This window comes from Delphinus delphis, chromosome 10, assembly GCF_949987515.2.
Source record: "Delphinus delphis chromosome 10, mDelDel1.2, whole genome shotgun sequence".
NCBI lineage: Eukaryota > Metazoa > Chordata > Mammalia > Artiodactyla > Delphinidae > Delphinus > Delphinus delphis.
In genome coordinates, this window is record NC_082692.2 from 62,643,146 (window position 1) to 62,656,086 (window position 12,941).

The window sequence follows — 12,941 nt, forward strand, 5'->3', positions numbered from 1 at the left end:
CTTGTTAAGGCAGGTCCTCTGAAGAGGACATGTGTAAGATAATACTCTTCATTTCTTTAAACAGTCTACTCTATGGACTTTTGGTTCATTCCAGCTGCTGTTTTTTCTACCACGGTCAAAATCTGTAAGACTGATTTTAAAATCAATCAATCAAAACGTCTAGGGGAGATTAACGAAGGCTCTGGTGTCAAAGCCCATACAGCAGAGGTGACGGGAGATGACTGGGGTCTCATGTAACCCTGAGTGAGACAGGTCTCTGCTGTGTGAGCTCTGGGGGCGTCTCGCATCAGCCTCCAGTGCTTGGGCGCCCATGACCTGATGTAAGTGACATATCTGCAAAACAGTCCAAGTTGGTTTTACTGCTTTCTCGAGGGACTCTAGTGACCTGGCGGCCTGGTGCAGAGCCAGGGTTCTATGTTAAATGGAAAAAGTCAGTCTCAAAAGGCCACATATTGCATGATTCCATTCACATGAAATGTCCAGAACCGGGAATCTGTAAGGACAGAAGGTAGGTTGGTGGTTGCTGGGTGGAGGTTGGGGAGTGACTGCTAATGGGCACAGGGTTTCTTTTTGTTTCGGGGGATGATGAAAATGATCTAAAATCAGACAGTGGTGATGGTTACACAACTCTGTGAATAATACTGAAATAACAGTGAATTGCACATTTTAAATGGGTGAATTATATGGTGTGTAAATTATACCTCAATAAAGCTGTTTAAAAAATCAAGGGTCCTTGCTCCCAGTAGCCTAAGGCAGGCCTCTGAGCTTCTCTGGCCAAAGAGAGAGGCAGGGCCTTGGTCTTCTTCCCTGATTTGTCCCAGGCTTCAGGGCAGCAGTCTGCACATGGGTAGCCTCAAGTCCTTGATTTACCGCTTCTTTCGTCAAGTGCTTCCCAAAGTCACAGTCTCTAATCTCAGTGTCAAGGCATGGCCTTGATAGAGGAGGTCCCTCTGGAGAGAGGGTGGTCCCGAGTGGGAGTGTCTGACATGCCCCTAGAGACGGGACTGGCCTTCCATGCTGTTCCCTCCACCTGTACGCTTTTCCTCTAACCCATGTCCCCCTGCCATCCCCTCCCCACAGCTTTTCTTGGTTTGGCCCAAGAGTCTCCTGCCCCGATCACTGCTCCCCAGGTTACGTGTCTGCCCCCCACCCCCAAGTGCCACCCCACCACGACAGTCACCACCTGGAATCACAGTTGTTTCTTTCTTTTTTCCCCCACAGTTGTTTTTTAAATAAGGTCTCTCTCTGATCACACCATGAGCTCCTCAAGGGCAGATCTCATGCTGTTCCTTCTCTCTTTATCCCCAGTGGGCCCACCCTACAGAGCCCAGTATACAGCGTACACTAAATGGTTGTGAACAGAGTGCAAGTACACAGCATAGCTCCTCATGCCTGAACCTCCACAATCACGAAACCTGAGTGTTGCAATTTGCACTATGTCCCATTGTTCCCAATAAGGTCCAGTCTGGTCAGGGCATCATACGGGGAGTCCCCAGGATAGATGCTAAAGGTGTGAGCCTGGATGTAGATTCTCCAGGTTGATGTCTGTACAGGACCACAGGCAGACATCACAGCCATCCCCACAGCTGGCTGGTGACAGTTGCGCCTGTGACGGCAGAGGAGCACCTGAGCACCGTTCTCACCCACCCTGCAGATGGGCTCCTTCTGCCCCCTGGCGTCCACTGTGGGAAAGACAATGGTAACCATATCCTTCAGGCAATAAGGGAGCCAGAGATGAGGATGGCTCCTGGGCGTCCCTGAGCTCCTGATTCCTGGGAGGAACCACACAGGTCTCCCAGGGCCATGAGGATTAGGCTGGTGAGTGACTGAGCAAGGAGAGAGGCGTGAAGACCGGATCTAGTCACCTCCCTCTCTCCCTCCCACAAATATCCACCAGTATCTAACGTGGGCAGACACAGTGCGAGGCGCTCGGCGGGCACTGGGAACAGGAGGTGAACAGCGAAGGTGCTGGTGCTGAGTTCCAGGTGGTGCAGCTGGTTGCTAGTGCAGAGCTGAGCAGCACGCTGCTTAAACTGCTGCCCAACCAACTGCCCAGGCAGGCCGCTCTGCACCCGAGTTTCCTCATGAGCAAGGTGGAACTAAGACCTGCCTCGTGGACCGAGACATGTGCCCAGGTGGCAGCAGTGAGCCTGAATCCACTCTCTGACCACAAGCCCCGGACCTCCCGGGTGGACGTTCAGAACCGCTTGGGAAGGAAGGGCTCCAAGGCTACATGTGTGGTGTGGCTGTGAGCCTCCAAAAGGAAAAGAGGGGCAGAGCAGTTTTTAAATAAGCATGAGCACGAGACTCCAATAATCAAGGCCAACTCAGGGGGGCTAGAATCCAATTTAAGGAGTGAATTTGAAGAGGAAGGAAATGACAAAGCAATCTCTATAATAGGCAGATATCACCAGGACAGGGATGGCAGGAGAGCAAACACAGACGGACACACGTCCGCCCATGTGGATACCGAAGCTGGAGCGGCGACCTGTGTGCCAGCATGCCCGAGCCTGGCCCTCCTGGGGCTCTGGGCCTTCCCCAGCCCTCACCGCGAGCCCCTTAGGACACCCAGAGGACCACAAGCGTGAGGGACTAGTGGATGTCATCGCAGAGACTTCACAGAAGGCTTCTTTCACACAACTTCAAATTGCTCCTCTCTAGCTTCATTCTTAGAAAATGGAGATTTTGTATTAAAAGTCTAGGATCTACCTGGAGCTCCAATCCAGCCTGTGTGACTGTCCTCACTATTCCTTCCACTCACAGTGATTCAAATGGAACTCGTGTTTCCACCCAAACCAGCTCTCCCTCCATCATCCCCTGGCACCCTCCCTGCAGAGATTCAGGTGTGGAATTCAGACCCTCCCTCTTCCTCGGCCCACAGTGAATCAGCGCCCCCGGAGGCTGTTCATTGTCCTGTGCTCTGCATCCTACTCCATCCTTTCTACTCTTCTTCCCCTTGAGCTACACCAGTGGCTCTCAACCTTGATTGCCCACTGGGACCATCTAAGGATGCCTGGATCCCCCTTAGAGATTCTGGTTTAGTGGTCTGGGGTGGGGACTCAGAAGTGTGTTTTAAAAAGCTTCCCAGGGCTTCCCTGGTGGTGCAGTGGTTAAGAATCCGCCTGCCAATGCAGGGGACATGGGTTCGAGCCCTGGTCCGGGAAGATCCCACATGCCGCGGAGCAACTAAGCCTGTGAGCCACAACTACTGAGCCTGCACTCTAGAGCCTGTGAGCCACAACTACTGAGCCTGTGAGCCACAACTACTGAGCCTGTGTGCCACAACTACTGAAGCCCGCATGCCTAGAGCCCGTGCTCCGCAACAAGAGAAGCCACTGCGATGAGAAGCCCGTGCACCACAATGAAGAGTAGACCCCGCTCGCCGCAACTAGAGGAAGCATGCACACAGCAATGAAGACCCAATACAGCCAAAAATAAATAAAATTAAAAAATAAATAAATTTATTTTAAAAAAAAGCTTCCCAGGTGTTTCTAATGTGTGGCCAAGGTTGAGAACTATGGTCCCGGCCACTGTCAATGTCCCATGTTTAGAATGTCTTAGTATTCTAAGAACTGGTATCTGCCACGAAGATTTCCAGCCCACCCAAGTGACACAATGGCTATGAGCCTCTACTGACCTTTCTGAGGTGAGATGCTGAACACCCTAAGCTCATAACCAGAAGCAAAGATCTTGGTCCCCACCTCCCATGGTGACCCGTTCTTGCTCCGCATGGCTCTGTTAAAGAAATGATCCTTAAACTGAGTCACACATCTGTATTCCTTTCAGTTTCACCTACCGACCTATTCTAAGGTCAGTCTGAAGCTGACCCAGGAGCAGGACTTCAGACATTAGAAGGCAGCTCTCCTCCCCCAGGCTGGACAAGCCCGGGTGTGTTGCCTGCTCTGCATGATGCAACCCAGGGGGGTTTCCCACTCTGGTCTCTCTGTGCCCCTCTCAGAACATCCCAGATAAGCTCTGCCCGGGGAATCCTGCTGGCAGGGAGATGGCCTCACCTTACATTGATCCAGCGGCGTGTCCTCCGCCTCCCGGTACACCACACTGAAGGAGATACTCTTGGGGTCGGAGGAGAAGACCCAGCTGATGGTGAGGCCTGCCTCGGCCACAGTGATGGGGATGAGGCTATAGGTACTGGACCTCACAAACAGCTCCCTGTTGCCCTCCCCGAAGTTGGCGATCTCTTCCACCGTGAGGGGTAATTTTATCCTAAAATACAAATGCAGAGAGGGACTTGATCAAAGCAGGGAAAGCGTTTGAGTCCACTGGCCAGGTTGTCTGTGACTCCGAGATGACTGGAAACCCTGGAGGCTCCTGGGAGGAAAAGCCCTGGGTCCCCATGACTGACACGCTTAAACATGGGAGAATTCTTGATGTGCAGCTCATGCCATCAGATGTTTCCTGAGCACTTACTAGGTGCCTGGCATAGCTCTAGGCACTGGGGACACAGAAGTAAAAAATACAGATGATAATCCTTGCCCGCGAGGAGCTGGTGTGGTCCCTGCAAGCCGGCTGGGACTGAGAGGACAGCCTGGGCTGCTCTGTGCCGCTCAAGGACGGGAAGCGCGTGCCGAGGCCTCAGCTTTCTGCAGCTCTCCTGCAGCTGCCCTGCGGCTCAGCTGTCCACTCTTTCTCTCCCCTTTCTCCTTCCAGTTCCTCGCCTCCCGCTTTTACCTAATTAGCACCAGAAGTAAGCACACGCATCGTTTGAAACCTCCTGCCCTTTCGGTCAGTCGTCCCTCTTTTCAGCGGAAATCTGGGGCCTGCCAAAAAATTCCAAGCAGGCACCCTGACTTTTCATAAATGCAAACACCCCAGACTCTTTAATGCAGGGTAGTCTGAGGGCCTTGGGGAGACAGGCTTCTTGGGGCTGTGTCCCTATTCTAACTCTCATTAGCTGGATTAAGAGCCAGTTCCAAAAGTTTAAAGGGTTTAGGGACAGTGAGTTTCTCTGCAGGACCCAGAGAACCCGGTGCTGGTACCTGCCTCGCTTCTCATCTGCCGCAGGGCTCACCCTCATGTCAGCCTCAGGTTCCTCACCTGCAGACAGGGACAACCACGCCTGCCTCTGGCGGGTGTGACAGTTACGTTAGAAGATGAACCTGTGCTGAAGGGCAAAGTCTCCCTGATTAAGTGGTGCCTCCTCCTGCCCAGCAAATCTGGAGGCAGCAGGTGAGCGAGGTCCACGAGGGCAGGGCCTCCAGTGCGGGGTTGCAGCTCAGGAGTGTGCGGCCCTGGACGGTCCCATCTCCTCTCCTCAACTGTGCAAGGGCTACCTCTGCTCGCCAGCTTCTGGTGTTGTCACAAGGGCTATGTGAGGAAGCATGATGCTCCCGTCTACACACGAGGAAGCTAAGATTCAAAAAGAATAAGCAACTCTATCCAGGTCCATACAGGTCTGATCCAAAGCCACTGCCTTTCTACTACACCAAACTGCCTTTCATGAACAAAAATATTACTGTGCCCTTTAACACAGGGGTGGAAACCAAAACTCAGAGAGGGCAGGTAACTTGCCCAAGACTGCACAGCAAATAAGTGGTGGTGCTAAGAATTCTGTTGGCTCCAAAGTCGTAGAGGTGGATGGGAATACTCCCCAAGCTTTGCAAATGAGAAGACTAATCAATGATTAGAAAACCAAAATGCTCTAAGGAACAGCTCTGATACAGGTCATTCACCTGTGTAAAAATTTAATTCCATGGACCATTTTCCCATGTGTTAATTCAAGCTTTATTGCTAATTATAGTAAAAAAAGGTCGTGTCCAATATTTACAATTTTCAAGAATCTGCAAGTAGGCAGAAGGGTCCATTTTGGAAAAGAGGTCTCTTACAACATGGCAATCTTGCTGCATTACTTACTCTGACAGGGTGCCCCACTAATGCTGGGTCATTTCATAATTTTACATTCCAGAATTCTCCCCTTGCACCGAGTTACTTGGATTGTGCCTTTAATCTTTTTTACCTTTCTAGACCTCATCTGTTCAGTGAGAGGACAATTCTTGGTCTCGCCAAAGGAGATGCTAATAAAAAGAAATCAAGGGTTTGCCATCTCTGCTCAAATATAATCTTAAATAAGTCTGTTGTCCATAAGACTCACATCATAAATGTAAATTCAACTGGTCTCCCTACTTCTGTCCCTTCATAGTCATTCTCCACATGGCAAATAGAGTGACTCCTTTTATAATGTAAATTATATTAAGTCACACTTCTGTTCCAAATCTAATTTTAAAGCTCCCATTCCCCTCAGATTAAAAGCCAGGGTCCTTACAATGGCCAAGAAGGCCTGATGTGACGTGGGCCCTGTTCCCTCTCTGACCCAGTCTCCTTCCCTATTTCTGCTTCAGTCACACTGACCCTATCCCTATTCCTTAAACACACCAGACACCATCCTGCCCCAGGGCCTTTGCACTGACTGTTCCTTCTGCCTGAATGCTGTCCCTCTCATATCTGCACGAAAACTCCTTCAAGTCTTACCTTCTTAGCGTTTTCTATTTAAAATTGCAACCCCACAAACGTATGGACACCAAGGGGGAAAAGCAGGCGTGGGGTGGTGGTGACGGTAGTGGTGGTGGGATGAACTGGGAGATTGGGATTGACATATATACACTAGTATGTATAAAATAGATAACTAATTAAAAAAATTAAGAAAAAATAAAATTGCAACCCCTCCCCCCAATCCTACTCTTGGTTTCTTTTCCAAAGCAAGCACCACCTTGTAACATACTATATAATTTACTTATTGTCTGTCACCCCTGCTGGAATGTAAAGTGAACATGAGGGCAGGAATCTTTGTCTGCTTTGTTCACTGATGTGCTCTAAGGACCTAGAAGAGTATCTAGCTCATAGTAGGTGCTGGATAAATATCTGTGAATGAGTGACTGAATCTACTCGATGACCATAATGCAATCATGCAGCCATTCGTTACAACACTGGAGAAAAAGAATGATATGGGGAAATACTCATGCAATATTAAGTTTAAAAAGACTGTGAAATAAGACGTAGGATATTTGTTTATGTTGAAAAATTAGGTATATTAGTATAAACAAGACTGGAAGGCTATATCCAAGGTGGTTTGCTTATCTCTGTTTCCTGATTTTCTACAAGGAAAATTTTCTTACAATAAGAAAATAAAGTTATTTTCAAAAAGGAAGAACACAGGACATGGGGTGGGGGAAGGATGAGTATCAAAGGACAGGGGAGCTTTTTGGGGTGATGGAACTGTTCTATATCTTCACTCCGGTCAATTTTCTTTTCTGGACCTAGGTTTCCTCTTCGGCAGACTTGGGAGTGGAGCTGGTTGGGCGCTGAGGCCTGAGACTGTAAAGCCACTGGCAGAGCTCGATGTGGGGGCTGGCAGATGCCTGGTGATTACACTGTGTTACTTGTCAAAATCCAAGCACCGTATACTACAAATGGGGACCTTTACTGTATATAAATTTTACAAAGGAAAGGAAGGAAGGAAGGAAGGAAGGGAGGAAGGAAGAAAAAGAAGCGCGCGCGCGCGCGCACACACACACACACACACACACACACACACAAAGAAGCACAAACTTGAAAACCACCATGGGTGCCAAGTCTGAGCCTCTGGGGTGCTTTCCAGCTGGGACACCGGAAGGCCAGGCCTCCTCTGGTGTTCCTCCTCCCCAGAAGTGACACCCTGGGAAGTCCAGCTTGGGAGCCCATCACTTACATCAGTTCTCCCGATTTCAGCAAGCAGATTTCAGCATCCTGCCCCACGGGCATGTCTTCAGTGTCTTCAGGGGTTAGCGAGTTTGACGTGGTGTCCCTGAAATGTCACAAACGAGAACACAGCCAGTTAGCTATCAGCACACAGGGTCCCACATCCTGCAGCCCGTAGTCTTGGAGTCTGGTAGCCAACCTCAGAATGCACGGGGAACCCTTCCATCATGGAGGCCAGGACAGAGGCCCCGCAGACTCTGGGGGTGGAGAGCCATGGGGGCCAGGCCCAGGCAGGCAGGATGGGGAGGGAAGACAACAGGGCTGCAGTGACTTCCCCAATGTCTTCCGGTGGGTGTGGGATGGGTGACCACAGCACAAATGGACCACCCTCCTGTCCCACGCCAGCAGAGCTACAGCCATGGGGTAAGTTTCCAGCACCACTGATGCTGCCTTTTCAGCGCCAGTCCCCGACTAGACGAGCCTGCTCTGGCCCATCTCTGGAGAACAAGGACAGGCACCCAGAGCTGATGAGGCAGGAAGCGGCATGGCCTGAGAAGGAGGTTGTGGGACAGAGACTCATACAAAGAGGGCAGATCCACGCCACAGCTCCTCTTCCCTTACAACCTACTGCCTGCTGTGTGGAGAACCAGCTGTGGGAGCTGCCTGGCAGTACAGAGGTGCCATGGTTCCCAAAGCGTGCTCTGTGGAACACCACTGCCAGGGGAGGGGAATCTTGCGCTCTTTCTTAGAAACTCATGGCATTCTTAAACAGTAAATTCAAGGCTCTGAGATGTCCTGCAATAAAGACATCTACTAATTTTCTTTTAATATTTATTTTCCTTATTTTTTTGGCTGCGTCAGGTCTTAGTTGTGGCACATGGGATCTTTGTTGAGGCATGCGGGATCTTTCGTTACGGTGCACAGGCTCTTCGCTATTTGCAGCGTTCGGGGCTTCTCTCTAGTTGTGGCGTGGGGGTTTTCTCGCTCTAGTTGTGGCACGCAGGCTCCAGGGCACGCGGGCTTTGTAGTTGTGGCGACGGGCTCTCTAGTTGCGGCACGCGAGCTCAGTAGTTGCGGCACGCGGGATTAGTTGCCCCACGGCATGTGGGATCTTAGTTCCCTGACCAGGGATCACACTCGAGTCCCCTGCATTGGAAGGCGGATTCTTTACCACTGGACCACCAGGGAAGTCCCAAGACATCTATTAAATTTTAACTCTAGCATTCCCATGGAACATTTTTAACCACTGCTGAGTTGCTGATCCTCGGAGCAGTGCCCACACTTCACTGATGGGGACACAGAGGCCCAGGCAGGTCTTGAGAGGCAGGGCCAGAGCCAGACACCCTGACTCCAGCTCAGTGCTCATCTTGCTGGGTCCCACGCCCACTGCAGCCAATCGCTTATATGAGCTCAGGGATCTCAAACCCAACCAGCTCCAGTGTCCAATGCTGCCTGAGAAGAACCTAGGTCCAGGAAAGGGAAGTGATTTGCTGATTTGCCCCATGGGAAGGCGTTAATGAGGAAGATCTCCTGAGCAGCATGGCTTTTTCCCAAAATGCTGTGATAATTCCTTCTCAACTGTCCTAGTAGGCTCTCCCCAGATGTTTCTGGGGTGAGGTCAATAGGCCCCAAAATGCCCTCACCCAGTTCTGCTCCCCCATCCCACCCCCTGCACATGCCCCTGGGCTCTCACCAGCCTGGCCCCCAGGCACATTCACTCAACCTCTGAGGCCCTGTGTGAACTTGTGTGAACTCAGACCTGCCTTACCCTCACCCTGCCTGCTGCTGAGCGGGTCCTGAGGCGGCGGCCCAGCACTGCGCAGGACACGTGAGGCGGGCACGGGCCCTACCCCACAGACGCGCTCCCTCTGAGGCAGGGACAGACAGCTGCGGCCTGACTGGAAGGCGGCCTCGGCACATACAGTGCACACGAGGTCAGCGGCTGACAGCAAGCATCCAGACCACGCGCTCAGATGGCCCTCCTCACCTGCCCTCACACCCACTCGAGCACCAAGTTCACGGCTGCCCCTAGAGTGGACCTACAACTTACACGGGGAAACTAGTGTGCTTCTCTGAGAGCGCTCGCTATCTGGGCTGCGGCCGGGTGTGATGCCTGGGGAGGGGCTCTGCAGCTTTCCTAGGGAGTTAACAGACCCTGAATCCCAGAGCTCAGGTGAGCCTGGGACCTCACATCATCTCTGGAACGTGAGAAATACAAGAGAGCACAGTGGGTGGCCAGACCCTAACGCTCACAGAGCTTCTGGCTGGAGGTGGCGGCATCGCCTCTGCTCAGAAACGGTTCTCACCACACTGCTCCTCACATTTCACTGCCGGGTGGGTCCCGTGGCCAAACACGCCACAGCAGGGGCACGAGGCTCATCCTTCCACAGGGAGAGGCACTAGCAATGGGCAGAGATGCACAACCCACCCATGGGGAGGGGCCGCAGATACCGTCCCCCGAAGTCTACGCCCTGTGCCTGAGGCCTGAGGCTCCTCACTCAGTCAGCAGGAGGCTGGGAAGGTCCCGGGAGCACCCAGGTGTTCTTCATGCAGATGCGAAGACGGGTGGCTCAGAGTTGGCAAAATCCAGGGAGCCTCGCCTAAGCCTGTCCCGGATGCCACTCAACCCTGGGGGCAGGAATACCTGTGCGACACGCAGTGCGCCTGCAGCAACCACGAGGCACCAGGAGTTGGGGGTCAGCGACTGGTGGTGTCACCCCAGGGGCTGCGACAGACGCGGCACCTGCAGCTCGCTCCCACCCCCCACGCTCCTGCACCCCGTACTCCTCCCAGCCACCCACGTGTCACAGCCCTGCTCACGCTGGGCTCTGCCTATCTGCTTTTGGGTCTTTTCTCCCCCTGGTCCACATGCTCTTTGCAAGCAGGGGCCGTGGCTGGGCTTTCCCTGTCCCAAAGGACAGGTCACGGCCGTGTGCAGGAACCAAAGAATGTCTGTGCTACTTGTTAAGAAATATACGTGGGGGTGTAAATTGTTAGTGTGTAAATTCAGGATGAAAGGGCAGAGGTAATGCTGATGAAATCAAGAGAAGAATCAGCAACAGATCCTGAAGGAGGAAGACCCCAAGTCACACGTGGAGTGGCAAACGCTGGGTTATCAGAGCCACACCTGGGGACAAACTGCAGCACCTTCACCTCGAACAGGATTTTCTCAGACACAAAACAGACTGTTCGCTGCCAACTTACAAAGCTTCTCTGTCTGGAGGACAGCACTGCACGGGGGAGGCCTCCGTCCTCTCTGGAAATCTCTGAGCTCGAGACTTGGCTTCATTCAGACAGCTGGACATCACGCCTGCTCGCTCCGCCACATGGCCCCACTTCCCGGCCTCACTCCTGTCTACTGCTGGAGCGCTGAAGCCGCTGGCTGGTACGGGGGCCTCCAGGGCTGCCTAGATAATCAGACGCCCACTAGCACTCAGGTGTCAGGCGGGCTGTCTGTGCACAGTCTATAGCAGCCCACGGCAGGTGGGAGAGCGCGTCCTCACCAACACCTCGCCCTCAGCGCTGAGGCCTAACCGGTGGGCTCCCTCTGGCTGTAGCTCACTGTGGCTCCAGAGGGCAGGGGAGGTGGTATGGCTCAGGGGAGAGGGGTATCACTCCACGTGGTCCCAGTCTTGGCTTTATGACTGTGACTCTGGGTGAGCCCTTTCCTACTCTGAGACCTCAGACTTCTCCTTTCTAAATGGGAGGAGATGGAACTGGAAGGACTCCAAGTTTTGCTGGCTTAAAAAGGCTGTAAGTTTCAAAGGACTTGGAGAAGGCGTTTTACTGGCTGGGAAAGAGGTGGGCTCGCTCTGGTCGGCAGCTCGTGCCCTCAGCCTTCCCCACTCTTCCCAGGGAAGGTACAGCAAGGACATGTCCTCAAGTGCCTGCTGCCACCAAGGGCAAGCCTTGTCACTCCTTTTTCTCCCCAGCTCAGCCCACCTCTGACCGCCTTCCTGTCCAACACCTCTTTCTTGTTCATCTTCCAATCGCTGGCTTCCAGATTCCCCCACCCCCATCACAGAATGTCAGTGTGAGAAGAAGCTCAAAGGACCATCCAGTCCAACCCCACTTGATGGCTAAGGAGGCAGGGGCCAGGGGAGAGGAGACGGGCCCAAGGCCACTCAGGCCTGCCTCGTTTCATTTGCTCTCATTCTTGTGCAAAGTGCAAATACCATAAATGAGAAAGATAAATAACATATGATGAAACGAACTCTGAAAACTGTGGTTGGTTCTCTCATATTCCCTCATTAAGAATAAAAGATGTTGGGAATTCCCTGGTCGTCCAGTGGTTGGGACTCCGCATTCCCACTGCAAGGGGCATGGGTTCGATGCCTGGTTGGGGAACTAAGATCCCACAAGTCGTGGGGTGCAGCCAAAAAACCCCCAAGATGTCCTAATCTTTTGTTCCCTCTCCTCCTCCATCTCCCCACCTCTCTGACCATCACAACACAGACAACCCTCTTACCAGAGTAGGTCCTGCAACCCTTGCTAGTCCTGGCTGAGGACCTACATGGGGGAGCTTTGTGAGGTGGGAAGGGGAGACAGATGGAGGTGGGAGTGTGCATGGGTGGGTGATGCAGTCTCAAAGGCAATGATTAGGGACACAGAGTTTCCTTTCAATGGCTTTTCAAACTGTGGGTCATGACCCATTCAGTCAGTTGTGAATCAATTAATAAGTTATGACGAATATTAAAAGAAATACGATAGAGAGGGCAGACAGCAGAAGCAAGAAGAATGACAATCCTACAGCCTGTGGAACAAAAACCACATTCACAGAAAGACAGACAAGATGAAAAGGCAGAGGGCTATGTACCAGATGAAGGAACAAGATAAAACCCCAGAAAAACAACTAAATGAAGTGGAGATAGGAAACCTTCCAGAAAAAGAATTCAGAATAATGATAGTGAAGATGATCCAGGACCTCGGAAAAAGAATGGAGGCAAAGATCGAGAAGATGCAAAAAATGTTTAACAAAGACCCAGAAGAATTAAAGAACAAACAAACAGAGACCAACAATACAATAACTGAAATGAAGACTACACTAGAAGGAATCAAAACCAAAATAACTGAGGCAGAAGAATGGATAAGTGACATGGAAGACAAAATGGTAGAATTCACTGCTGCAGAACAGAATCAAGAAAAGAGAATGAAAAGAAATGAAGACAGCCAAAGAGACCTCTGGGACAACATTAAACGCAACAACATTCGCATTATAGGGGTCCCAGAAGGAGAAGAGAGAGAGAAAG

General features: G+C 51.7%; 1 protein-coding gene across 2 annotated transcripts in view; it reads right to left on the reverse strand.

Annotated features, from left to right (window-relative positions):
- FYCO1 (FYVE and coiled-coil domain autophagy adaptor 1) overlaps nt 1-12,941 on the reverse strand; it is an 85,700-nt gene that overhangs the window by 8,876 nt on the left and 63,883 nt on the right. For both annotated transcript variants that reach the window (XM_060022338.1, XM_060022339.1), the window contains 2 exons: nt 7,703-7,798; nt 4,014-4,224 (listed from right to left, as the gene is read on the reverse strand). In XM_060022338.1, the coding sequence (XP_059878321.1) occupies nt 4,014-4,224; nt 7,703-7,798 (307 nt within the window). The remainder of the gene's footprint in view (nt 1-4,013; nt 4,225-7,702; nt 7,799-12,941) is intronic.